We start from the raw sequence: 27,412 nt of genomic DNA, 5'->3' as shown, positions 1-27,412 counted from the left end.
TATAGGGCTAAGAGATTGGTTGAATAGTTTAATTGATATTAATTTATTAGTGCCATTAAATGTCCCCATCCGCTTTAATGGAAAAGTGAAAAAACTCAAATTCAAGTATTTTTTTCTCAAAAAACGTAAGAGCTAGAGTTATCAGATTTGGAGGGATAATTCATAATATTGTCCGAAATTATTGAAAAAAATATCACACCATTCGGCCTGATGGTGGCGCTATAACAGCCCCCTTTACGTTTTGGCCCGTAACTCTTGAACCGTAGGTCCGAAAATCAAAATTTCTTTTCACCTGGATTCCTTGGGTCACTACGCATCTCCCCATATAGGCCACGCCTATTTGCGTCAGGATAGATTTTTTGATATTGATTTATTTCTGCATTAAATTTCCCCATCCACTTTAATGGGAATTGCAAAAACTCCCATTCAAGTATTTTTTCCTCGGAAACCGTAAAGGCTACAGTTACAAAACTTGGAGGGGAGGTTAATAGTTTTTTGCAAAATTATTAAGAAAATAATCACACCAGTCGGCCACATGGTGGCGCTTTAACAGCCCCCTTTACCTTTTGGCCTATACCTCTTGAACCGTAGGTCGTAAAATCAAAATTTCTTTTCCCCTGGATTCCTTGGGTCACGACGCATCTTCCCATATAGGCCACGCCCATTTGCGTCAGGATAGATTTTCCGCCATTTTGAATTTTCTTCAAAACACACTTTTTGCTCCTTTTCCTTCAATTTTTTCCAAATCTCACACAAATCGGTACACGTGATCTATGGACCCATGCGATAAACCTATCCAAGCGGAATTTTGATAGTCCATACCGTCCGTCCCTAAATGGCTTCCAAAGTTAGCGGGAGGGGCCCGTTTGACCAAAAATGCCATAAATCACGAACAAAACGTCCGGTCAATCCCAAATTTGAATCACATGTCGAGGGTGGTATACTAAACCAATCCCTAAAAGCATTTCACTTTCACCCATAGGGGGCGCCACAAATGTGCAAAATGTCACCGTTTCATGCAAAAACATGATTTTTGGGGGATCAGTCCCTTCAACATGAAAAGCAAGTGATCTCAGGAGTGAGGTGACAATATGATTGGCCCGTTACATTTGTGGGAGGGACCTGTTTGACAAAAACGCAGATGTGAATAATGCACGGCAAAGGGTTTTATTTTAAAGGCTTTAAAGGGTTATATTATACCTCTATGGGTTTTCCGTACATATTATATTTTTTACACAGATCGGTGCAGTTATAGGTTAAAACATGAATTGGCCTGTTATAGCGCCACCACGAGGCAGAATTGAAGTGTCATTTCTTCATCGGCCTAGTGAGAATGTGCGTGCAAAATTACATGGAAATTGCATGCTGTGTCCATGAATTCAGGCATTTTGTTCAAAACAGACACTTTGGAAGCCATTCTTAGCCAATCACGATGGAATATGAAAAATCTGAAAGACCTGTTTCGTTTAATGACTAGAGATACTGTGTCCTAATCTGTGTGATGTTTGGATCAAATCTGTAGGAGTACTGTCATAAAAAATGGTTTTGCAAAAAGCTGCCTCCTGGTGGCGCTATAACAGGCCTATGTGATTTGGGGTTCTGAATTGGCATCCAGGGAGTGTGTGTGCACAGTTTCGCTACGATCAAGCTAACAGTGCATGCTGGACATTAGCTGTCCACATACAGAGGGGGCGAAGGACACACGGACGGACGGATGGACTGACAGACAGGGTGCAAAACATAGTCTCGGCCATGCCTTTTGGCCTGGCCCAGACAGCAACAAAGCATCATGCTGTGTAAAGTAAAACAAAAAAAATGATTAATTCAGGTGCCCACTCGTCCAGGTGCCCAGTTGTCCTGGTGCCCACATGTCCCAAGTGTTCAGTTCCCAGTTGACAAGGTGCCCACATTTCCCTAGTAACCATGTGTCGCTAGTGCCCTCCTGTCCCTAGTGCCAAGATGGTTTTGGTGCCCAGTTATCCCTACTGCTTGATGCGTTGTAAGCTTGTAGATCTGCTATTTTCTAATGAAACATTTTGTATACATTTTATGCATTTGAACACTTCAAATAATTACTGCTTTTACTTCTGGTACTTTAAGTATATTTTGATGCCGATACTTATTACTACTTAATTATTATTATTACCCTTATTATTATTATTATTATTATTATTCCAGTGTGTTACTGCTCTATACATTACATTATTATTCCAGTGTGTTACTGCTCTACATTCAATTATTACCCTTATTATTATTATTATTACCCTTATTATTTCAGTGTGTTACTGCTCTATAATTACATTATTATTATTATTATTATGATTATTATTACCCTTATTATTATTATTATTATTATTGGAATACAATACACACGGGGTGCCTTAAATATTATAAAATGAATTACAAAAGCGATATCAGCGTTGCATCATTTCGTTTAAAGTACTGAGAATTGGGAAATACTCCAGTAAAGTAAAAATACCTCAAAATTGTACTTAAGTACAGTACTTGAGTAAATGTACTTAGTTACTTTACACCAACGCCCTATAGAACCACAAACAGCAATTATTTGATCTGTTTTAATGTTGTAATGTTTATGTCCGGTGGCAGTATAGCACTTGGAAACCAGAATACATTATGGCAGTCATGGCGAAACTTTAACCTGGTGTTTGCACTTCTGCATTTACAGCTTGTACATCAACATAAATCTTCACACTTTAAATATAAAATTATTAACTCATGGCCAAAGATGTTAAAATCATGTATGGGTTCTCAAAAGTACCTCTATCTTTTGTAATGTTCAATAAAAAGCCTTTTAATCCAATTGCTGGCCATTTTCTCCATATGTTTTCACCTGACCCTATGGGTTGAAAGGTGTACTGCACTCACGCAACATTACAACTCTCTGATAAAATGGCCACCAATCAGATTAAAATGCTTTTTATTAAACAATACGGAAGATACGGGTACTTTTAAGGGCCCGCACATAATTGTAACATCCGTGGCCATAGGGTCAGCACCTTGTTAAAACATTTGAACGTTTAGATAGATCATAAAACATTTGTTTTGTCAGATCTTTATTGACACTGACAGAGACATGAGTACGAACACGCGGAATGCGGAAGTAATCTGACGTGACGTCACGGGGTTGGAAAAGTTAAACAAATCTCTCGTTCTCAACAAACACTTATCGAAAATGATCAACAAAATATGAAAATGCACAGAATATTTCAAGGTTTGTTTGGGTGGTGATGTGTGTTATGTTGCATTTAAACCACGTCTCTTAGCTCACGTTGTGTCAGTCCAATGTAGATAGATAGATTTCATATCATGACACTTCAACCTGATGTTTGCACTTTTTCCATTTACGGCCCGTACATCTACATAAACGTCTAGATTTCAACTATAAAGTGCTTACCCCATGGCCACGGACGTTAAAATTATGTACGATCCCTCAAAAATACCCGTATATTCCGTGTTGTTCAATAAAAAGCATTTTAATCCGATTGGCTGCCATTTTCGTATATTGTATAGTATACAATATAGTATAGTTATAATGTGCAATACACTAGTTGAAAGCTGATGAAAAGACGGAGAAAATGGCCGTCGATCGGATTAAAAGGCTTTTTATTGAACAATACTGAAGATATGGGTACTCAAGCTGGAACGTACACCATTTTAACATCCATGGCCTTTAGTTAAGCACTTCATATTTGTACCATTATGTACAAAAAAGGTCATGAGAAAATAATGAAATATATACAAAACAAAACATGATCAAAATAAAATAAAAAGTATGTACAAAAAAGGGGGAGGGGGGGGGCAAATAACCAGGGAGAAATAACCAGGACTATATTTATGCTAAATAGTAAAGAAAAAGCCTTGTGATGAATTGCTGTAGCAGTAAAATAGAAACATCAACAGAATGAAGTGGTATAAGTGAAATTAAACTTATTTGAAATTAAACAATGAATTGACTTCATGTGCTAATGCAATGGTTCTCAAACTTTTTCGTGCCAAGGACCCCCAAATAGACACTTATTAGACCGCGGACCCCCATTTCAAAAGATAAGCCAGGGACCCCCATAAGAGAAGATTTTTACGGCTCTCTAGCAGTGATTTCAACCATTTTAATTTCAAGGACCCCCAGTTTGACATGCATTAGGCTACGGACCCCCATTTAATGGCATGTAGGTCTCTGGGACCCACATTCATATTGTAAAATCAATGTTAATTTAACTCTGAGAGTGTACAAATGGGACCAAATGGACCTGTTAGGGTCCATTTGGTTACATTTGTACACTCTCAGAGTTACAGACCCATAAGGGTCCATTTGGTCCCTGTCCATCATTTAGCTGGGGACCCCCTGGAACCCCCTCAAGTACCCCTGGGGGTCCCCGGACCCCACTTTGAGAACCAATGTGCTAATGGTTATCAGCGGTAGGCCTGAAAGATGACGGTCATGGACATTCTTCAACCTGGTGTGATGAATTGCTCAATTTACAACTGTAACGTCTACACAAACGTTCAGATTTCAAATATGAAGTGCTTACCTAAATGCCCAGGATGTTATACATGCCGACGTTTCAGCATGAGTACCCATATCTTCCGTATTGTTGGATAAAAAGCATTTTAATCCGATCGTCGGCCATTTTCGCATAGAGTTATAATGTGCAATACACCTCCCGACCGATAGGATCGCATAGTTGAAAGCTGATGAAAAGACGGAGAAAATGGCCGTCGATCGGATTAAAAGGCTTTTTATTGAACAATACGGAAGATATGGGTACTCAAGCTGGAACGTACACAATTATAACATCCGTGGCCTTTAGTTAAGCACTTCATATTTGAAATCTGATCGTTTATGACCTGGACGTTAGCGTTGTAAATGGAGCAATCCACCACACTATGTTGAACGTTCATTTGCGCATGCGCAAACGACATAGTCCCGTTTGGACTTTTTAGGGCGTTAGGGAGAAATAACCAGGACTGCAAAATCGGACTTTTAGGGGAACCAGGACCTTCATAATTGGAGATTAGAATGTGTTGGTCATACACACACACACACACACACACACACGCACACAAACTAAAGCGGGTTTTCCTCTTCCTCATATGAGTCATACACACACACACACACACACACACACACACACACACACACACACACACACACACACACACACACACACACACACACACACACTGTTTTTCAGGTGAAAACAAGCTGAAACTGGTCACAGTGACACGTCAGAACAAAGGAGGGTTGAGCTCTATTCATACACAACTTCATGTTACACCCTGTAACTGATCTCACAACACCATGCAACACATTGTGAGCTTGTAGATCTGATATTCTCAGTGTTACACCCTGACTATCAGAACTGATCTCACAACACCATGCAACACATTGTGAGCTTGTAGATCTGATATTCTCAGTGTTACACCCTGACTAGCAGAACTGTCCTAAGCAGTACCAGCTTAGTCGAGGCTGTCACACCTGGGTGGGAAAGGCCGTGGATGGTGTCGAAAACCTGGCGCCGCCAGGCTGCAGGCACCATAGGGCGCGGTTGGCCGGTGGAGTCGTCGCAGAGGAGAGTTGTGTTGGCTTTGTGGAACAACACCACCTCCTCCAGCTGCAGTGCCGTAGGGCCCGTCCGGTAGGCTTGAATGTCTGAGTCTGTGGCTTGGTCTGCCGCCATGGCAGCATAATCCAGTCCCAAGTGGACTGACCCAACGACCGCCCGAGAGAGGCAGTCGGCGACGAAGTCGTCCTTGCCCGCCACGTGCTGGATGTCCGTGGTCACCGAGAGCTGACGCTGCTGACGCCCCGACCACGGCTCCGAGGTCTTGGCCATGGAGAACGTCGGCGGCTTGTGGTCCACGAAGGCGGTACGGGGACGAGGAAAACTGTGGAGCGACGTGGTGTCCGAGGAAGGGGATGGAGGACTGCCCGAACTGGCACTTGGCCGGGTTAACAATGAGGCCGTGTTTACTGAGGCGCTCAAACAGCTGCCGGGAGGTGCATCATGTGCTCCTCTATGGACTCACTGGCTACTAGAATGTCATCTAAGTACAAACACGAACGGCATGTCTCGGAGCACAGAGTCCATCAGGCGCTGAAACGTCTGCGCCGCCCCCATGAGGCCAAATGGCATCCGCAGGAACTCTAAAAGTCCAAAGGGCGTGATGACAGCTGTTTTTGGCACGCCACGTGGATGGACGGGCACCTGGTGGTACCCGCGCACCAGGTCCATCTTGGAGAAGATGATGGCCCCCGCAAGGTGGGCAGAGAAGTCTTGTATGTGCGGGAACGGGTACTGGTCGGTGGTTGTGGCATTATTCAGGCGACGGAAATCGCCGCGGGGCGCCAACCCCCGCCAGCCCTAACAACCATGTGTAGGGGGGAAGCCCACGGGCTGTTCGAGCGGCGCACAATGCCTAGGCGCTCCATGGTGGAAAACTATCCTTTGGCGATTGTCAGCTTGGCCGTATCGAGGCGCCGGGCCATGTACTTAAGTAAAAGTGCAAAAGTTATTGGCATCAAAATTACTTAAAGTACCAAAAGTAAAAGTACTAAAATATTTGAAAATGGCGACGCATTGTGAGCTTGTAGATCTGCTATTTTCAAATAGCCTAGGCCTATGTATAAAATAGAGCTAAAGTGGTTAATGTATGTTTTATAATATAATAATGTATATCTGAAAAGTAACTAGTAACTAAAGTTTTCAAATCATTGTAGTGGAGTAAAAGTATAATATTTGCCTCTGAGAGAGATGTGGAGTAGAGGTAAAAGTAGTGAACATTGGAAATACTCCAGTAAAGTAAAAGTACCTCAAAATCGTACAAGTACAGTACTTAAGTAAATGTACTTAGTTACTTTCCACCACTGCAATCAATCAATCGATCGATCGATCAATCAATCAATCAATCAATCAATCAATCAATCAATCAATCAATCAATCAATCAATCAATCAATCAATCAATCAATCAATCAATCAATCAATCAAGGCTATCATGAAGAGGATGAATGTAAACTCTTTATAAACTTCAATAAACAAACAAACAAATAACAGCAAATATTCATTAAAATTAATTAATTAATAGTTCTATTGTAGAACTATAATTAAACTAGATTACTTCATTCATTTAAAGTTACTTTCCACAGCAGGTACATTTATGCACTGTCATAACTCGTAAGACGGTGTTGCGGAAAATAGCAGATCTACAAACAGATCTACAAGCCCACAACATAATGGTTCATCATGACGTCACACACTCTGAGCTTTGAGACGCATCGTGAGGCAAAATGTATTAAAAAAGTTGATAATTGCGCCCTCTGGTGGTTGATATAAGTGTAGGTCGCTTTGGCTTTGTTTATTGTTAACGTTACTTTAACTTTATTATAACTTTTAATAACTTGTGTTTTATTCTTGTAATAAAATACTAGAGATTACTATTATTATTATTTAACACAACGGTTCGATTCATTGAAATAAAGAACAGTTTTAAAACAAATGAAGGACGTTTTACATCATTTAAAGAGCTAGCTAGCCTGGCAGGCTAACAACTAGCCTAGCATGCTAACATGCTACCGGATGTAAACATAGTGAGTCAAGTTAAATGTTGTCAAAGGAGAACGCTCTCATCGTCACTTCCGGCAAAGGATTTTCAAAATAAAACAATGGTTTCGTGTCAAGTTATGCGTCAAAGTTCTGACGTCACTTAAGCTTTTCCGCTTGATTTTCTAAATAAAACCGGATGTCTCGTATGGAGAACTGAGCATGCGCAGCCTTTGTTAGCTGTAGCTATTGTTAGCTTTATTTTATCTTCAGAGTTATTATGACGTGTTACGTGTTTTATTGTTGTTCTAAAGGATAAAAGGTTATTTAACACAAACTGTCGATTTAAATAAAGAAAGTTTTACAACAAATCAAGGCTGTTTTTACATCATCTGAGAAGCTAGCTGTTAGCTGTTAGCTAGCTGCTAGCTGATGTAAACACAGTCAGGTCGCACGATCATACAGGGACTTCCGGAGTGTTACACTGAAATTGATAATCTATGGAATTCTGTGACTGGGTACTGCGGCTGCGCTGTTGTCGAACATAGCCGATCTACACGCTCTACAGATCGGCTATTTTCGGCGCGCGACGCCGTATGATGAGTTGCGAGCTGTTCAAGGCTCACATCCGGTCTACAGCCCGCCTACTGTATCCGGTTATATGTTCATACTGACATATAAGCACACGACCCGTTTCCGTATCCGTTGTAGACCGGATGCACAGAGTTATGATAGAACATCAAGTTGTTCAGTAAGCGGAAGTTCTCTCAGTGTTTATAACGTTCAATGTGACAGAAAATACTTTTATTTTGAAAAGCAACCGGAAGTTTTCTCATGGTTTTCAGCGCTGACTTAACAGACATGTTTGCTCATTTTCACCACAAGGGGGCAGAAAAGCCTAGATTCTACTGATATGTTATGCATTGAGCTGAAAATGAGGATAAATAATATTATAGCTCATTATGTTGTAGGTCTGTCTGTGGTGATTTAGTAATAATAATAATAATAATGTTATAATTATAATAATAATTAAAATAATGATTATAATAATAATAATGTAAGGCTATAATGTAAGGAGTCTGTGGTGATGTAATAATAATAATTATTATTATTATCATTATAATTATAATTATAATTACCCTTATTATTATAATAATAATAATAATAATAATAATAATAATGTGATAACGTAAGGAGTCTGTGGTGATGTAGTAATAATAATTATAATGATAATTATTAAAACAATTATAACAATAATAACTAGAAAAAGTGCTCCTCGGAGCACAACTCTCCGCCAGAAGACTTGTGTTGGTTCGAAGGTCGCGAAGGTCGCTATCCCTCTTATATGTGGTATATGTAAGTGTCCTATCCATCCTGTCTGGGTAAGTGTCCTCTTCCGTTCATTCTGTGTAAGTGTCCTATCCCTCCTGTCCTATCCGTCCTGTCTATGTAAGTGTCATATCCCTCCTGTCTATATAAGTGTCCTATCTGTCCTATCTGTCCAATAAGACAGATAGGAACAATTGGACCGCGACTACTTGACTACTTCCGGTTCGAAGGTCTGGGAGTGAGCTAGTGGCCGGATTTTCGGTATTGGAATCTGGCTTATCACAGTGACACATGTATTTATAGGTCGCTATCCCTCTTGTATATGTAAGTGTCCTATCCAACCTGTCTGGGTAAGTGTCCTCTTCCGTTCTGTCTGTGTGAGTGTCCTATCCCTCCTGTCTGTATAAGTCATATGCAGCCATTTCATGGTTCCCGTCTTACCTCACTCTGACAGTGGCAGAGACATGCCATGTATATATAGGCCCGGTGGCGTCACTAGCCAATCAGATCACAGTATTTCACGTGTCACGTGAGGCTTGACCAATCGGTGTGTCATGTTTAGAAAGTGAAAACGCAGTGATAACAATACTCTCCTGGCGGAGAGTAATAATAATGTTATAATATAAGGAGGCTGTGATGATGTGAGAGGAGTTGCAATAATAATACTAATAATAATAATTATAAGCCCTTAGGGCTTTTTGTGTCATCCTTTTAGCATCATCATATAATAACCACTGTACTATTTTGCAAACTGTTAATAAAGTAGGATATCCATTTGTTCACTGAAACGGCCAGTCATAGCATCTCATTCATCAAAAACAAAGAAACAAACAGACTTATTGTTAAGTGACTTAAATTCTAACAATCATTTATTTGCAGATTATTATACAGATGACATCGTAGCACCGAGACACGACTAGTGAAAGTTACAAACTAGAAAAGGTGCTCAAAGAGCGCAGGTCTTCGCCAGGCTGGGTTGCCCACCCAAGACTGTGTCAGTTGTGGGTCACATTTCGGCAGCAGTGAGATGGCACGAGATGTGTTGTTTAGAGGCCCCTCAATGTGTGGACCATCAGAGATGTGTTGTTTAGAGGCCCCTCAATGTGTGGACCATCAGAGATGTGTTGTTTAGAGGCCCTTCAATGTGTGGACCATCAGAGATGTGTTGTTTAGAGGCCCCTCAATGTGGGGTCCATCAGAGATGTGTTGTTTAGAGGCCCCTCAATGTGTGGACCATCAGAGATGTGTTGTTTAGAGGCCCCTCAATGTGTGGACCATCAGAGATGTGTTGTTTAGAGGCCCTTCAATGTGTGGACCATCAGAGATGTGTTGTTTAGAGGCCCTTCAATGTGTGGACCATCAGAGATCTGTTGTTTAGAGGCCCTTCAATATGGGGTCCTTCAGAGATGTGTTGTTTAGAGGCCCCTCAATGTGGGGTCCTTCAGAGATGTGTTGTTTAGAGGCCCTCAATGTGTGGACCATCAGAGATGTGTTGTTTAGAGGCCCCTCAATGTGTGGACCATCAGAGATGATTTTTTGCATTTGTTTCTAAAACAAAATTGGAAGCCAATCAGCCAATCAGATGATACATGTTGATCACATGACTCCACAGATAATACCAAAATGTTTTTTTTATTATTTTTTTTATTTTAAGAAAATGATAAATTAGTGGAAAATGTGTTTAGGTGAAAATAGGCGTGGCCTTTATGGGAGATGTGGAAACCACAGGAAACCAAAGACCTGCAGTGCAAGAACTAAACTGTTATAGCGCCACCATGAGGCCAGAACTACACTGTTATAGCGCCACCATGAGGCCAGAACTAAACTGTTGTAGCGCCACCATGAGGCCAGAACTAAACTGTTATAGCACCACCATGAGGCCAGAACTAAACTGTTATAGCGCCACCATGAGGCCAGAACTAAACTGTTGTAGCGCCACCATGAGGCCAGAACTAAACTGTTGTAGCGCCACCATGAGGCCAGAACTAAACTGTTGTAGCGCCACCATGAGGCCAATTAGAAACACCGGGGTGGAGTGACATCCTACTGGGAGCTGCATGCAGTTTGACACGCACGCACACACACACACACACACACACACACACACACACACACACACACACACACACACACACACACACACATCACATCATATTAGATACAGACAGTACAACATTATAATAACTGTGTTAAGCTGGTCTTTGTGTTATTCATCAGATTGATTCAGTTTGTATGTACAGTAATTAGGGCTTTCACGACTAGAGATTTTTACAGGTCGACTAATTTGACCCAGTGGTAGTCGACTAGTCGACTAGTCGAAATTTAAATTCAAAAAAAAAAATTACAAAAAAAAAAACATTTTTTTTTTTTTTTTTTTTTTTTGGGTGGTACTGTTTTAATACCATCCTACTACTATATTACTATTATTATTATCCTCCTGCCCTTATTTTTATGGCGTTTTAAGGGAAGCGCTTCTGGCACAGCAGCACAGCACCACAGCAGCGTCTCCAAGGATCCCCATTGCCCAATAATGGCTTTTATTGGGCATGCTTTTGACCCCCTTTTGATAAAAAATAAAGTCAGGAGGATAATAATAATAGTAAGATGGGCCATTACTGTAGCATTAAAAATTAAATTAAAAAAAAAAAAAAAAAAAAAAAGTTTTTTTTTTTTTTTTTTTTTTCAACTATTCGACTAGCACTAACAAGGTCGACTAGTGGTTATACTAGTCGACTAGTCGACTAGTCGACTTGTTGGTGAAAGCCCTAACAGTAATATATGCACTAAAGTATAATTGTTGCTTATAATAATATTAGGAAACCAGATGAAACCAATCAGTTCACTAAACTTGAAGCATCTCGTCAATTAAATATTTGAATATTTAATTGCATTATATACTATATTTAATGAATACCCTTGTTGTGGTTTTCAAATATAGTTATATATAGACACATAATCAAATGATGATGATTCACCAGCATCCTGGATGGTTTGGTTCCAGGATTAAAATCATTTATATCAATATTATTTTCGGGAAAAATGAATGGGTGTTATTTTTCTATCTGTGGCACCACAACATGTCCGCCACTGCTATGCTATGGTTGATTGTAACGTCACTGATCTAGGATCTGAACATAACACACACACACACACACACACACACACACAGACACAGACACAGACACGCACACACACACACACACACACACACACACACACACACACACACACACACACACACACACACACACACACACACACACACACACACACACACACACACACACACACACACACACACACACACACACACGCACACACACACACACTAGCATTCTGTAGATTAAATCTACTCTCTGTCATTTTGAATGTTGAGATTATGCCCAGTTCTTATTTTGACTCAGGGGGTCAAGGTTCAGAGGTCGGGGGGTGGGGGGGTGGGGGGGGGGGCACTGTAGCGTAACGTTGTAGAGAACCGGCTGTCCGTTGTTCCAGGCGTACAGAGGGGGGGGGGGGGGTGGTTGTAGTCCAGCAGGTCGGGGGTCGGGGGGGCCGGGTGTTACTGTATGATGTGAAACAGAGTAACATTATAGAGGACTTGGTGTCCGTTGTTCCAGGCGTACAGAGCTCTGTCTCGGGGGTTGTAGTCCAGCATGGACAGTGAGGGGGGGGGTATAGAGGTGTAAGGGGGGTACAGAGGGGGGGGGGGGGTACAGGTACAGGGGGGGGGGGGGGTGTTACTGTATGATGTGAAACAGAGTAACATTATAGAGGACTTGGTGTCCGTTGTTCCAGGCATAAAGAGCTCTATCTCGGGGGTTGTAGTCCAGCATGGACAGGTGGCTGTACTTGTTGGCGATGGGGACGTCGATGTACTCGTATGTGGAGGAGTTGGTGGAGAAGGCGTAGTACACCTTGGTGCCACCGGAGTATCCGTTGGTGACGTAGAGCGTGCCGCAGATCATGAAGGCCTCCCCGGCGCTGCGTTTGGGGTGGTTGGTGCTCCAGCTGCTCACCGCCGCCAGCGTGTCAGGGTTCAGCCGGCTGATCACGATGTTCCCCGCGTTCTGGTTGGTGGCGTAGACGGCCCAGAGCCCGCCCTCGTCGGCCATCAGGTCGATGTCGGAGTGGCCCCCCCAGGAGTAGTGGTACATGTTGTTGTAGCCGGCGAAGTCCAGCTGCCGGGAGCGGGCGATGACGGAGGTGGAGAGGTCGAACTTGATGATGGTGTGGCTCTGGAACTTGTTGAAGTAGATGGAGCCGTTGTAGACCACCTGGCCCGTCCCGGACCACGGGTGAGGCAGGCGGTGAGACGTGAAGTTGTCCGAGTCCATGAAGGCCGACAGAGACGCGTACTCTCTGACGAAACGGTTGTTGTGGTAACCGTCCATGTACCATACCTGGGAGGAGAGACGATTAACACAAATTATACACATTTACTCAGATATAAATGACATACCCTGTAGTCTGTACCATACTGTAGCAAACTGTACAGTGCTTTAAATAGATCATAATCCTTTTAGAGCACACAGACCCTGGACTCTTTTAAAATAGGCAGTGACGTGCACAGACATTTTGAGGGGCAGGTGCTCAAGTAAATTATACTTTTTTTTTGTTTACTTGGTCTGCTCTTTTTTCCCTCTACACCTATACCTCTTTTAGCCAAAAATAGCAGATCTACAAGCCCACAACGCCTTGCAGCGCGAGGCGTTGTGAGCTTCCCTTTTCTCCTCAGAAAAGGGATGCTAGGTTTCGAGTGGTGATGGTAAAAAGAAAAATCATATCACATAAAGATTTGGCGGACCCCCTGTAGTAACTCTGAGGACCCCCTAGGGGTCCCGGACCCCCTGTTGAAGACCCCTGCTGTAAACTGAAAAAGGGCACTTCTGCTCAAGAGGGCAAAGGGCAGGTGCTCTAGCACCTAGATTCTATCTGTGCACGTCCCTGAAAATAGGCCTGAAAACGTTTTAGTTTCAGAGGGCATTTTTGTGTTGAATTGATGTTTAGTCACATCTGTTTTTAAATCCTGCTTTTTAACTTTATATGATTGATGATGTTTTAACACTCTGAGATTCCTTGTGAATGAGAAGTGCATTACAAATAAAATGTATTATTATTATTATTACATATGTGGTGATTGTTTGTAGTGTAGTGTAGGAATAATGAATAAGTAAAAAGCAATAAGTAATATTTACTCTGTTATCTCCTGGAGGAGCCAGTGGATCTGTCATCCATGAACCAAACCTGGATCCTGACGTCTTGATGGTGATTGGCTCAGAGATGCCGGTCAACTTCCCACAGGCTGGGAGACAGACAGACAGACAGACAGACAGACAGACAGACAGACAGACAGACAGACAGACAGACAGACAGACAGACAGACAGAGAACTTTATTGTTGTGAGAAAGAGGTGTGTGTGTGTGTGTGTGTGTGTGTGTGTGTGTGTGTGTGTGTGTGTGTGTGTGTGTGTGTGTGTGTGTGTGTGTGTGTGTGTGTGTGTGTGTGTGTGTGTGTGTGTGTGTGTGTGTGTGTGTGTGTGTGTGTGTGTGTGCTGTGATGCCTCACTCCCTTATATGGAGTGTTGTGGGAGTGTCTGCTCTGCTCCACTGATCTTCTAGGTGAACAGGGCGGGGCCGTACCTGCTAATGGCTGATTGGAGAACACCTGGGGGCCCGGGGCCTCCAGGAGGATATAAAAGCTCTGCTCATGCTCAGTCTGTGATGAGACCCAGAGGAGAGAGAGCTCTGGTCTGTTCTCCATGTTTCTGTTACTGTACTGTATGTAATGTTTGACTCTACTCTCCATCCACACAGCCTGCTCTACACATGCACACTTACAACACTTAAAGCTAAAAAGCATTATTTTACACTTTGGGCTATTCAAAAATAGCAGATCTACAAGCTCGTAGCGCGGCACTCGGTGCCGCGCTACGAGCTTGTAGATCTGCTATTTTTGAAAAATCGTGAAAATGTCTGCAAATCTTTGAATATATCTTTTTTTTAAAGCAAACATTTTTAACTCAAATCGTTGCCTCTGGGGGGGTCCCTGGAACAAAATATTTCGATGGGGGTCCGCGGCCAAATACATATCATTTTGGGGGTCCTTGACATGAAAAAGACTGAGCACCACTGATATAGAAACATACGTTTTTCAGAAAACTGTTGAGATTTAGGAGACATGTAGAATCGACTTCAGGTCTCATTGGATCCTTACTGTTATGATGTTAATTTACTCTCACTACATTATGCCTCAGTAGCCTTTTTGTTAGAGATATGTGTATGTATTAGGGCTGGGATGATATATCGATATTGCGATATATCGTTATACTTTCTCCCACAATAAATAATTGATATTAAAAAAAAATCGATATTATATATATATATTTGTTTTAGTTTTCGATACGTTGTTTTTCCGACTCTGTATTTGTGTGATGATGATTTTGAACAGTTTGGTGCTATTTTATGTGCTGATGAATTGAATACAAGGACTATCGGGATATATCGTTGGTGAAATTTCATGCAATATATCGAATGTCGTGATGTTATCGTTATCGAGGGCCTGATATCGCCATGGATATCGTATTGTGAGATACCATCGCCCCACCCCCTGTGTGTGTGTGTGTGTGTGTGTGTGTGTATATATTTACCTAGTTTCTGCATGCAGGCTCTCAGTCTGTCCTCCAGGTTGGAGACTCTGGAGTGAAGCTCGTGGTAATCATAACCTCCCAGTGAGTCCTGTAGACCACTGAGCATCTCTGACACGTTGCTCACCTCCTCCTTAAACTGAGACACCAGCAAAACGTCTGCTTTGTACGACTCTAACACCCCTATGAGAGGACGCAGCTCCTCCATCTTAGCCTTGATCACCTGAAACACACACAATATACTGTATATATATCTATATATATCTATGTATCATCTATACTGTCTTATAGGACTCTAACACCCCTATGAGAGGACGCAGCTCCTCCATCTTAGCCTTGATCACCTGAAACACACACAATACATATATATATATATATATATCTATGTATCATATATACGGTCTTATAGCATTGGTTCTCAAAGTGCGGTCCGGGGACCCCCAGGGGTACTTGAGGGGGTTCCAGGGGGTCCCCAGCTAAATGATGTACAGGAACCAAATGGACCCTTATGGGTCTGTAACTCTGAGAGTGTACAAATGGAACCAAATGGACCCTAACGGGTCCATTTGGTTCCATTTGTACACTCTCAGAGTTACGTTAACATTGATTTTACAACATGAATTGGGGTCCCAGAGATAGAAATGCCATTAAATGGGGGTCCGTAGCCCTAATGCGTGTCAAACTGGGGGTCCTTAAAATGTATCTTTTCAAATGGGGGTCCGCGGGCTAATAAGTGTCCGTTTGGGGGTCCTTGACATGAAAAAGTTTGAGAACCACTGTCTTATACTAGGACTCTAGCACCCCTATGAGAGGACGCAGCTCCTCCATCTTAGCCTTGATCACCTGAAACACACACAATACATCTATATCTCTATCTATCTATGTATCATATACTACATACATGGGCAACATGGCGGCCCGGGGGCCACATACGGCCCCCACCTTCACTTAATGCGGCCCACAGGTTAATATCAGAATAGTGATATATTATTGATTTCAGCTGTTATGATTCTAAACATGCAAACATGACCCACTTTAATGACTTCGGTCTATATTAGTAGCTTAATGACTAGTAAGTTCACGAAGCTAACATAAGTATAACTAAATGCATTTGATATGAAATACAAACGTTACTTTTCAGGATTCTAATTCAACAATAGCAAAAACAAATCAGGATTCCAATTCAAAGGTAGCAAAAAATAGCAGATCTACAAGCTCAAACCGCAGGCTGGGTTATGATGTGCTGGTGTGATTGGTAAATGATGTTGTACTGTGAGGGAATTGTATAACTGGTGTAGTTCATGACACTTGTAATACTTGTGTGTTTTAAGGCTATTTATGTATGTTTTAGTTAGGTATTTATTATATGTTTTGGAACACCCCTGTCAATGGTGCAGGCTAATGGTACAGTCCAGACTCATTAGCTCCAGCTGGGTATAAAAGGCTGCTGACAGTTCATAGTGGAAGAGCTGAGGGTGAGAAACTGTCCTTGTGTTGTTTGTTAAATGTTGTAATGCATTGGTTCTCAAAGTGGGGTCTGGGGACCCCCAGGGGTCCTTGAGGGAGTTCCAGGGGGTCCCCAGCTAAATGATGGATAGTTAGGAACCAAATGGACCCTTATGGGTCTGTAACTCAGAGAGTGTACAAATGGAACCAAATGGACCCTATCGGGTCCATTTGGTTCCATTTGTACACTCTCAGAGTTAAATTAACATAGATTTTACAATATAAATTGGGGTCCCAGAGATAGAAATGCCATTAAATGGGGGTCCGTAGCCCTAATGCATGTCAAACTGGGGGTCCTTGATATTAAAATGGTTGAGAATCACTGCTAGAGCCATTAACATCTTCTCTTATGGGGGTCCCTGGCATATCTTTTCAAATGGGGGTCCGCGGGCTAAAAAGTGTCAATTTGGGGGTCCTTGACATGAAAAAGTTTGAGAACCACCGTTGTAATGGACACCACTATGTGTGGGTGCTTCAGCTCATGTCCTTGTGTTGTGTGTAAAATGTTGGTGAATAAATACACACGTTGGTTACACTCTACAAGTTCCTCTGTTTCCAGCAGCTAAGACAGTCCTCTTCACCGAATCATTTACTATATATCATATCTACTGTCTTATAGGACTCTAACACCCTGATGAGAGGACAACGCCCCTCCATCTTATAACCTACAGTCAAACACGCAGGTCAAAGGTCACATTTAGGGCCAGACTGTACAGAAAGATCTAACATTTATAATGAAACAAAACAAGTGTTTTAGGATGTGGCAATGTTAGGGTTAACCCTAAAGAGTCTTATGTTAAACCTTATGAGAAAAGGTTTGGACATATCTGTCCCTTTAACATTAAACCCTATGAGAAAAGGTTTAGCAATGTCCCTTTAACATTAAACCCTATGAGAAAAGGTTTGGACATGTCCCTTTAACATTAAACCCTATGAGAAAAGGTTTAGCAATGTCCCTTTAACATTAAAGCCTATGAGAAAAGGTTTATCTGTGTCTTTAACATTAAAGCCTATGAGAAAAGGTTTATCTGTGTCTTTAACATTAAAGCCTATGAGAAAAGGTTTATCTGTGTCTTTAACATTAAAGCCTATACATTAGAAAAGGCCAAACATAGCAGCTGCTTCTTTCTGTCTGACACCAGAGATATATTTAAATTAAACACATTAAACATTCATGTTACAAAAATACTTCTCCACCAGGCCGAAAGGCATGTTGAGAGAATTTGTTTTGCACCCTGTCCGTGTGTCCTTCTGTCTGTGAGCAGATAATCTCCGGCTCCGTTGGCCCGGTCACTGTGAAACTACACACACACACACACACACACTCCCTGGATACCAATTCAGAACCTCTGCCCCAAATGTTTCAGATCAGCCTGTTATAGCGCCACCATGAGGCCGATTCTTGCAAAACACATCTTTAGATATTACTCCTGCAGATTTTGTCCAAAAATCACACAAATCGGTACACAGTATCTCTGTAGTCATGTGATCAACACGGATCTGTCTGATTTCCCATATTCCATCCTCATTGGCTAAGGTTGGCTTCCAAAGTTTGCAGGATTGGTCCGTTTTGAACAAAATGCCTCAAATCATGAACCTAGCGTGCAATTTCCATGAAATTTCACACGCACATTCCCACTAGGCTGAGGAATAAATGCCCCCCTTTTCACATTGGCCTGTTGTAGCGCCACCAGCAGGTCTAATTTAGCAAAACACATTTTTGAACAAAATGCCTCAAATCATGAATGCAGTGTCCGATTGCTGTGAAAGGCCTAAGAAGAAATGCCACCCTTTTCACTTTGGCCTATTATAGCGCCACCAGGTGGCCACAATAACGTACCTGGCGGAGACCTGTGCACCGAGGAGCACTTTTTCTAGTTTCATTTTCATTTCCTGCAGAAAAAGCCTTCTTAGCTGCACTTTTTCTTCACAAAAGGCGGGCCGTGTCAACATACACTTTGTGTCTTCAGAAAGTAACCAATCAGGCTGTTTCAACTAATCACATACACTTCTATAAAATACTGAGCAGCAGGGGGTGCTAGAGAGTAAAAACAAAACAATGAACTTCGTGGCATATTACAGATTATCTTATTAAATGATCTTTATTGTTGAATTTACAGTCGGCCAACAGTCACAGTAAACTGTATCACACTAAATAATAATGACCATATATCTTAACCCATTGAGACCTGAAGCCGGTTCTACATGTCTCCTAAATCCCAACAGTTTTCTGAAAAACGTATGTTTCTATATCAGTGGTGCTCAATCTTTTTCATGTCAAGGACCCCCAAAATGACATGTATTTGGCCGCGGACCCCCATCAAAATATCTTGTTCCAGGGACCCCCAGAAACAAAGATTTGAGTTAAAAATGTTTGCTTTAAAAAAATATATATTCAAAGATTTGCACACATTTTCAAGATTCTTCAAAAATAGCAGATATACAAGCTCATAGCGCGGCACTCGGTGCCGCGCTATGAGCTTGTAGATCTGCTATTTTTGAATAGCCTAAAGTGTAAAATAATGCTTTTTAGCTCATGTCACGGTGCGGGGTTTCGGCCCCGCCCCCCTCCTCCTTTCTGACTCTGATTTTGGCCTGTGTGTGAGCTTGGACCCGCAGCACGCCCGGCTGCAAGCCCTTGGGCTAATGACTTATGTTGGCTACTTAAGACTTTCCAGCCGGTGGCCTTTTGCTGGTTGATAACCATTGTTACGGTGTTGTTTCTGTTCCTGTCTGTTTCCCTCCTGCAAGAGGTGACCTTGTTTTGTAACCTAAACTTCTAGTAAAGTACCATTATTTCAACGTTATACTGTGTCGCGTCCTGCATTTGGATCCACCTTTCTGTCCGCGGCGATATCGTGACAGTATCAACCAGCCAACCATGGATCCAGCGGGGCGCGCGTCCGCGCCTGGAGGCAAGGTAGATGGCGTGACCATCATGGGTTGTTTAAACGCCATATTCGACGCTCTGCGCCGCATGGATGATCGCCTGCTGCGTCTCGAGACCCATCTGTCGGGCGGCCAGTCCGCGATCCTGTTCCGTGTCTCTCGGCTCCGCTGGAGCTTCAGACTCCAGTTCTACCCCGCAACCCGCGGCATCGTCCTCCTCATCTTCGGACCTGCGGGTGAGGGCCCGTTCCCGGCCTCCGACCCGCGGAGTTCCCGCCGTCGGGGGTTGCCTCGGGTTCGTCACCACTCTCCCTCCCCCGAGGGAGCGCGAGCCCGGCGATGGAGGTCGTCATCGGGGAGTCGTCCTGGTTACTCCCGCGAGAGGGAGAGTCACTGTCCCCGCCGGGCGGTGTCCTCCGATCCTCTTCTCTCTCGCCGTCCTGTTCCTGTTCTGTTCCCCGTCCTGCTCCTCCTCCTGTGGAAGGGTTCCCGCCGGAGCCCCAGACGGAGAAGCAGCGGCGGGCCCGGCTTGGACTATGTTTCTACTGTGGCGAAGGGGGGCCATCTTATCGACAACTGTCCAGTGAGACCCCCGCGCCCAAAGTAGAAAGTTAAGTTCTTGTTTTGTTCTGTTTTCTTTTAGTTCTGAGTTTGTTTTGCTGTTGTGGTTTTGTTTTGAGCTCACCTTGCCTTGCCTTGGTTTTTCCCCCCCTGTCTCTCTTTCTTACCTGTCCTGTCTGCAGCTCTTCCTTCGCCCCGGGTCGGCGGCGACGAACGGCGAGCGGCCTGCCGAGACGTCCGGGCCTGGAGGGGCGCCGCCAGTTTCGGTGCGGCGTCCGCTCCTTCTGTTTTGGCTGGCGGTCTCGGCAGGTCCACTTGGTTCCCGTGCTCCAGTCGTCGCTGCCCGGGCCCTTCCTCTTCAGCCTTGGTTTCTCGCCCTGCCTGCCCCCCCCCCCCGTCTCTGCCCCGGTTCGTCGCCTGCCATTCCGGCTTTCCCCTGCCGCTGTTCGGCTGGACCCGGTTGGTTTCCCGGCCCCGACCCTCGCCTCTTCTCTCTACCCTGCGCCCTCTGCGCCGATGCCCTCCGCGCAGAGCCCTGGCAGTGCCCCCCCCGGTCCCGTCTCTGCCCCCCCCCCCCCCCGGTTCTGGGACGCCTGGAAGTCGTCCCGTGGAGGGGAGGTACTGTCACGGTGCGGGGTTTCGGCCCCGCCCCCCTCCTCCTTTCTGACTCTGATTTTGGCCTGTGTGTGAGCTTGGACCCGCAGCACGCCCGGCTGCAAGCCCTTGGGCTAATGACTTATGTTGGCTACTTAAGACTTTCCAGCCGGTGGCCTTTTGCTGGTTGATAACCATTGTTACGGTGTTGTTTCTGTTCCTGTCTGTTTCCCTCCTGCAAGAGGTGACCTTGTTTTGTAACCTAAACTTCTAGTAAAGTACCATTATTTCAACGTTATACTGTGTCGCGTCCTGCATTTGGATCCACCTTTCTGTCCGCGGCGATATCGTGACAGCTCAAGTCTAAAAATGACACAGTTCCAGGTCTCCCCATCTCTGTATAGAATATCCTTTCATTCCACATGTGAGGCAAGAAAGTATGAAATATCAATCGATAATGTCACTATATTATTATATGACATAATAAATAATAATTAGAAACCATGCTGTGCTCTGAGACATTTCTACAACAAACCACACAGAACTTTAAAACTTTATTTGTGTGAACAGCACCATACTTCAATCTGTAAACAGTGTATACATCACCATGGTTACCATGCTTCAATCAGTAAACAGTGTATATACATCATCGGCAACGGGGGGCGGGACAACGATGTGGGAGGGACAACAATGGGGTTGGGACAACGTTGTGGGCGGGACAAGAAATTCTATGAAAGCATTTCATTGGACGAAGATTTGTATAAACCCCTGAGTGCAGGATGAGTCATCAACCTTTTTTTCCCCCATTTTCCAGGAAAAGACTCGATCTAAAATACCTTTATTTATAAATAAGTAGCAACAAAACAACGGTTTGTATAAAGCAGTGGTATTACTTCTTCACTTCATGCTCATTAAACAGCTGATAAAATACCTGAAAACTGCAAGAGTAAAAAACATTCCCATAAACACGCACGCACATATCTTGATGAATTGAATACATCGGACCACGATGGAAACACGCAGTCGGGCCTTTTTTATCTTATCCTTTTAGCATTATTGTATAACTGCACTTTATGTAAAACTGTTAATAAAGTACTCAATCAATCAATCAATCAATCAATCAATCAATCAATCAATCAAACAAACTCTCGCTGCCCTGAGCAACCTTGCTATATTTCTAGTTGTATCTACAGAGCAGTTAAAGTCCATTGGGTAGGCCTCGTTAGTTGTGCCTACTAGCCCTCAGTAGGTGGATACAGACTATAGGATATATAACTAGAAAAGGTCTCCACCAGGTCAGGTTATTGTGGGCCAGCAATGTTCGGAATTCACCAATCACGAAAAATCTGACGGAGCCGTCTTGATCACTTGACTATAAAATGTGTACCGATTTGCATGATGTTTGGACTGAATTTGTAGAAAAAAATCTTCCTCTTGGTGGCGCTATAATAGGGCAATGCTAAAAGGGTGTCATTTGTTCCTCAACGTAGTGCGAATGTGCTTGCAAAGTTTCACCACAATCGGACTCTGATGCGTTCATGACTTGAGGCATTTTGTTCAGAATGGGCCACTTCCTGCAAACTTTAGATGTCACACTGATTTGAAAATGTTGGCAAAAATGTAATTTCTTCCTCGGCCTAGTGGGAATGTGTGTGCAACATTTCATGGAAATTGCACGCTGTGTTCATGATTTGAGACATTTTGTCAAAAACGGACCAATCCTGTAAACTTTGAAAGGCAATCTTAGCCAATCAGGATGGAATGTGAAAAATCTGAATCTTTAATGACTAGAGATACTGTGTACCGATTTCCGTGATCTTTGGACAAAATGTGTAGGAGTACTGTCAAAAACAATGTCTTGTACAAATTGGCCTCCTGGTGGCGCTATAACTGGCCCGTGTGGAAAAATGTGGGCAGAGGTTCTGCTCTGGCATCCAGGGAGTGTGTGTGCACAGTTTCATGCTGTTTCATTAGCTGTTCACAGACGGACGGACGGACAGGGTGCAAAACATAGTCTCGGCCGTGCCTTTCGGCCTGTTGGAGACAATCATACCCTCACAAGTAGTTTGTGAGACAGTCCAATGGTTAGTTAGTTCAGTGCCTACTAGTAGGTCTATTATAGTTGTATTGTAGAGCAGAGTTTGGTTGTTAAAGTTCAGTGTTTTGCCCTCGGTATATCCTCACACGTAGCTTGGTAACAGATGGAGAGGTAGGGCCTGGCCTGGTGTTCCTAACTTTCTCCTAATGTTGTCCTGATGTTCTCCTGACGTTGTCCTAATGTTCTCCTGACGTTAGCCCTGCAAGCAAGACAAAACAACACTGTTGAGTGTTTCTGAAGTGAAGGCTATAGTGTTTAGCAGCCATATTGGAAAGAAACTGGGCCTCTTCCTTACTTCCTTCACAGGTGTTACCAATTATACTAATTAAGTCTCTGTTCCGTTTAGTGTAGCACAGCTGGTTCTCCAACGGTTTAATTTCAAGGACCCCTATAACTCTGAGATTGGTTTGTACACTCTCAGAGTTACACACGCCATTTGGAACCCCCTCAAGGAACCATGAGGGTCCCTGGACCACACTTTGAGACCCACTGGTGTAGCAGAGTGTTTCCAGTGAGTCTGTTTGAGCAGCATGGAACAGAGCCTTCATTAGTATCATTAGTTTACTGTGCACAGACTCAGAGCCTATTGACTTTAAACTCTTTGTTTTTAATTTGAATGAATCCACAATACAACAAATACAACCCTATTCTGCCCCCTCATCAACACATTACAACCCTATTCTGCCCCCTCAACAACACATTACAACCCTATTCTGCCCCCTCAACAACACAATACAACCCTATTCTGCCCTCAACAACACAATACAACCCTATTCTGCCCTTAACAACACAATACAACCCTATTCTGCCCTTAACAACACAATACCACCCTATTCTGCCCTTAACAACACATTACAACCCTATTCTGCCCTTAACAACACAATACAACCCTATTCTGCCCTTAACAACACAATACAACCCTATTATGCCCTTAACAACACAATACCACCCTATTCTGCCCTTAACAACACATTACAGCCCTATTCTGCCCCCTCAACAACAAGTCTTAAGACCAAAGCTGTTGCTTTCCCTAGACTCTGGAATAGACTCTCTGTTCAATTTAAAGACCCAACTCTTTTCTTTCTTGCTTTTTCATCCTCTCCACCAGGCCCAGGCAGGAGATTGTTTTCACTGCTGTCCGTGTCCGTGTGTGTGTTTGTCTGTTTGTCTGTGAGCAGCTACGCTGCGCTAGCCCTCCTCTTTTCGTACCTAGAGGGGCGGGTTTAACATCTCCGGCGAGAGAATGCGTGTGATCCCATTGGTTCACCGATCTGTCCGTCCCCGTCAACACAACATTACGAGCGACGCCCACTGCACTCTGGTTGGTTGGGGAAATGAAACACTTCCTATACCGGGTACACCGACGCGCTGGTCCAGGCTTTTATTTTTTAGCAAAACTAAACAATAAAAGCCTGGAGATGGAGGCTAGTGAGCAGCTAATCTCAGACATCGCTGGACCGATTGGCGCAAAACTTTACACGTATGCTCCTAGTAGGCTATGGAAGACCTTCAAATTCTTCAAATTGGCCTCATGGTGGCACTACAACAGGCTGCTTCATGTTTTGGCATATACTTAGAACCGTAGATCATATAATCAAATGATTCCTTGAATCACAATCACACAATTCCCAATCATTTCTGCCTGACTAGATTGTCTGGCATTTTGCGTTTTCACACACTTTGCTTCTATTCCAACTCACAGCTCAGTGGAGTGATGGCGATAAACATGTATTTGTTCAGACTGTCCATATTCCATTCTGATTGGCTACAATAAGTTTGTGGGAGGGGTTTAGCAATTTTGCCAAAAAACATGAATGCAGAACCACTTCCACTCGTTTTAAGCTGTTGTTTATTTACCTCGCTCTTGATTTAAAATCGTATTGTGATGTTTGTGTTCAACTGTTTAAGGAAATAGGTAGCTGATATATTGCACTTTTACCTTAGCGCTAGGTATGCTCTTGGTTGCTTGTTATTGCAGAAAATGCACTTATAACCTCTGGTGATTAGTAGCTTTCGTTCCCTACCTTTGTTGATTGCACTTATTGTAAGTCGCTTTGGATAAAAGCGTCTGCTAAATGACTGTTTATTTATTTATTTGTTTATTTGGTCGGGACAATGCCAGTTCATGAACACAAGGACATGTTGTACAATGTTATATACACATGGCAGGTAGTGTAAACTAGCCGGAATTAGCCGAAGCTACTTTTCATCCGCAGTCCCCAGTACAACAACATAACAATAAAAATAATTGAGATAAAACAGTCATTCCAAGCATGAATGGATAACCATAAAATACGATCATAGAAACATAGATACACTCACATATAAACAAGTAAAATATCAAGTAAGACTGACGTGATTAGAGGTGCTCGCAAGTTTGATCATCCTTTAACCATTGTTTTAGGTGACGTTTAAAGGTTGCAAATGTGGCGATCTCTCTCAGTGTGTAATGTACTGTAATGTAATGTAATGTAATGTAACACTTTAGTCTTGCCTTTATGAGTCAGGAATGATTAAGGTTTTCATGTTTTTCTTACCTTGTATTGTCTGGCCATGTTGCTCTCATGTCCTTCCTCAACCTGTTTGAACTTGTTCTCCAGGCCTTTGAGCTGAACCTCCATCTGTTCCACGAACTGAAGATCCCTCTGAGTTCTCTGGTCCAACACCTCGATGGACTGACTCATGTTCTGTACCTAGAAGAATATAACATAACATAAGAACATAACATAACATAAGAACAACATAACAACATAATATAACATTTCTCTATCTGGTCCAACACCTCGATGGACTGACTCATGTTCTGTACCTAGAAGAATATAACATAACATAAGAACATAACATAACATAAGAACAACATAACAACATAATATAACATTTCTCTATCTGGTCCAACACCTGGATGGACTGACTCATGTTCTGTACCTAGAAGAATATAACATAACATAAGAACATAACATAACATAACATAAGAACAACATAACAACATAATATAACATTTCTCTATCTGGTCCAACACCTCGATGGACTGACTCATGTTCCGTACCTAGAAGAATATAACATAACATAAGAACATAACATAACATAAGAACAACATAACAACATGATATAACATTTCTCTATCTGGTCCAACACCTCGATGGACTGACTCATGTTCTGTACCTAGAAGAACATAACATAACATAAGAACATAACATAACCTAAGAACATAACATAACATAAGAACATAACATAACATAAGAACATAATGTAACATAAGAACAACATAGCAACATAATATAACATTTCTCTATCTGGTCCAACACCTCAATGGACTGACTCATGTTCTGTACCTAGAAGAACATAACATAACTACATAACTACATAACAACATAATATAACATTTCTCTATCTGGTTCAACACCTCGATGGACTGACTCATATCCTATAACAACAGAACATCAGTAGAAAAAGGTCTCCGCCAGGTCAGGTAGGTTATTGTGGGCCAGCAATGTTCACAATTCACCAATCAGGATGGAATATGAAAAATCTAACAGATCCGTCTTGATCACATTCACATGACTATAGAGACCATGTGTAGCGACTATTAGTCTGTAGTTTCAGAATGTTATTTAGATAGCATGTTGCTTAGACTGGTGCTAATGTACTGTAGCCCCTAGAGGGAGGCAGAGATAAAGTCACATAAGTGACACAGGTATGTAAGGCCTTCTGAACAGGCAGGTAGCAGAGTGCCAATCTGTGGGTCCTCACACCACACAGGTAGTGTGTGGTGTGAGGGGGATGTTTGGGGTGCAGCTACTGACCTGTTAACTGGTAAGCCTGTTTGTTTGTTTTTGTGTCCTTGTATTGTTTTATATGATCTACAATGAGAATGTTTTATATGGTCAGGTCTGTACCACTGTTGGTGCTATATTGTCGTGCCTGAGTGGCCAGCATTGTTTGGGGGTGTGGCCTCTCCAGTCAAGTAGGCATTTAAACTGGAGAGATGTGGAGACAGGGGAGCTTGTTGTGTTGCTGTGGGATGTGTGAAAACATTGAGAGGCGTCTCATGTGTTTATAATAAGAGCTATTGGGTCCATATGGAACAAGCGGCACATAAAATGCCCTATGTTTGATGCTTAAACACTTTTAAACCATTTTCTACATACACATAAATGCAAGTACCCAAGAGAGGCGGTCCATTCAAGAGAGTGGGAGGGGGCTATGGTCTGGAAGCAGGCTAAGTAGTTAGA

The 27,412-nt window shown here is 42.8% G+C and overlaps 1 protein-coding gene across 1 annotated transcript in view; it reads right to left on the bottom strand.

Annotated features, from left to right (window-relative positions):
* Window positions 1–12,626: 12,626 nt before the first annotated feature.
* LOC311044176 (noelin-like) overlaps window positions 12,627–27,412 on the bottom strand; it is a gene marked incomplete at both ends in the record, with an annotated part of 18,647 nt that continues 3,861 nt past the window's right edge. The window contains 4 exons of the mRNA XM_084055595.1: window positions 12,627–13,289; window positions 14,085–14,191; window positions 15,536–15,755; window positions 25,718–25,873. Of these exons, the coding sequence (XP_083911721.1) occupies window positions 12,627–13,289; window positions 14,085–14,191; window positions 15,536–15,755; window positions 25,718–25,873 (1,146 nt within the window). The remainder of the gene's footprint in view (window positions 13,290–14,084; window positions 14,192–15,535; window positions 15,756–25,717; window positions 25,874–27,412) is intronic.

This window comes from Gymnoscopelus microlampas (assembly GCF_963454915.1).
Source record: "Gymnoscopelus microlampas genome assembly, chromosome: 4".
NCBI lineage: Eukaryota > Metazoa > Chordata > Actinopteri > Myctophiformes > Myctophidae > Gymnoscopelus > Gymnoscopelus microlampas.
The sequence above is the reverse complement of the archived record's forward strand: the minus strand, read 5'-3'. Positions and strand labels throughout refer to the sequence as shown.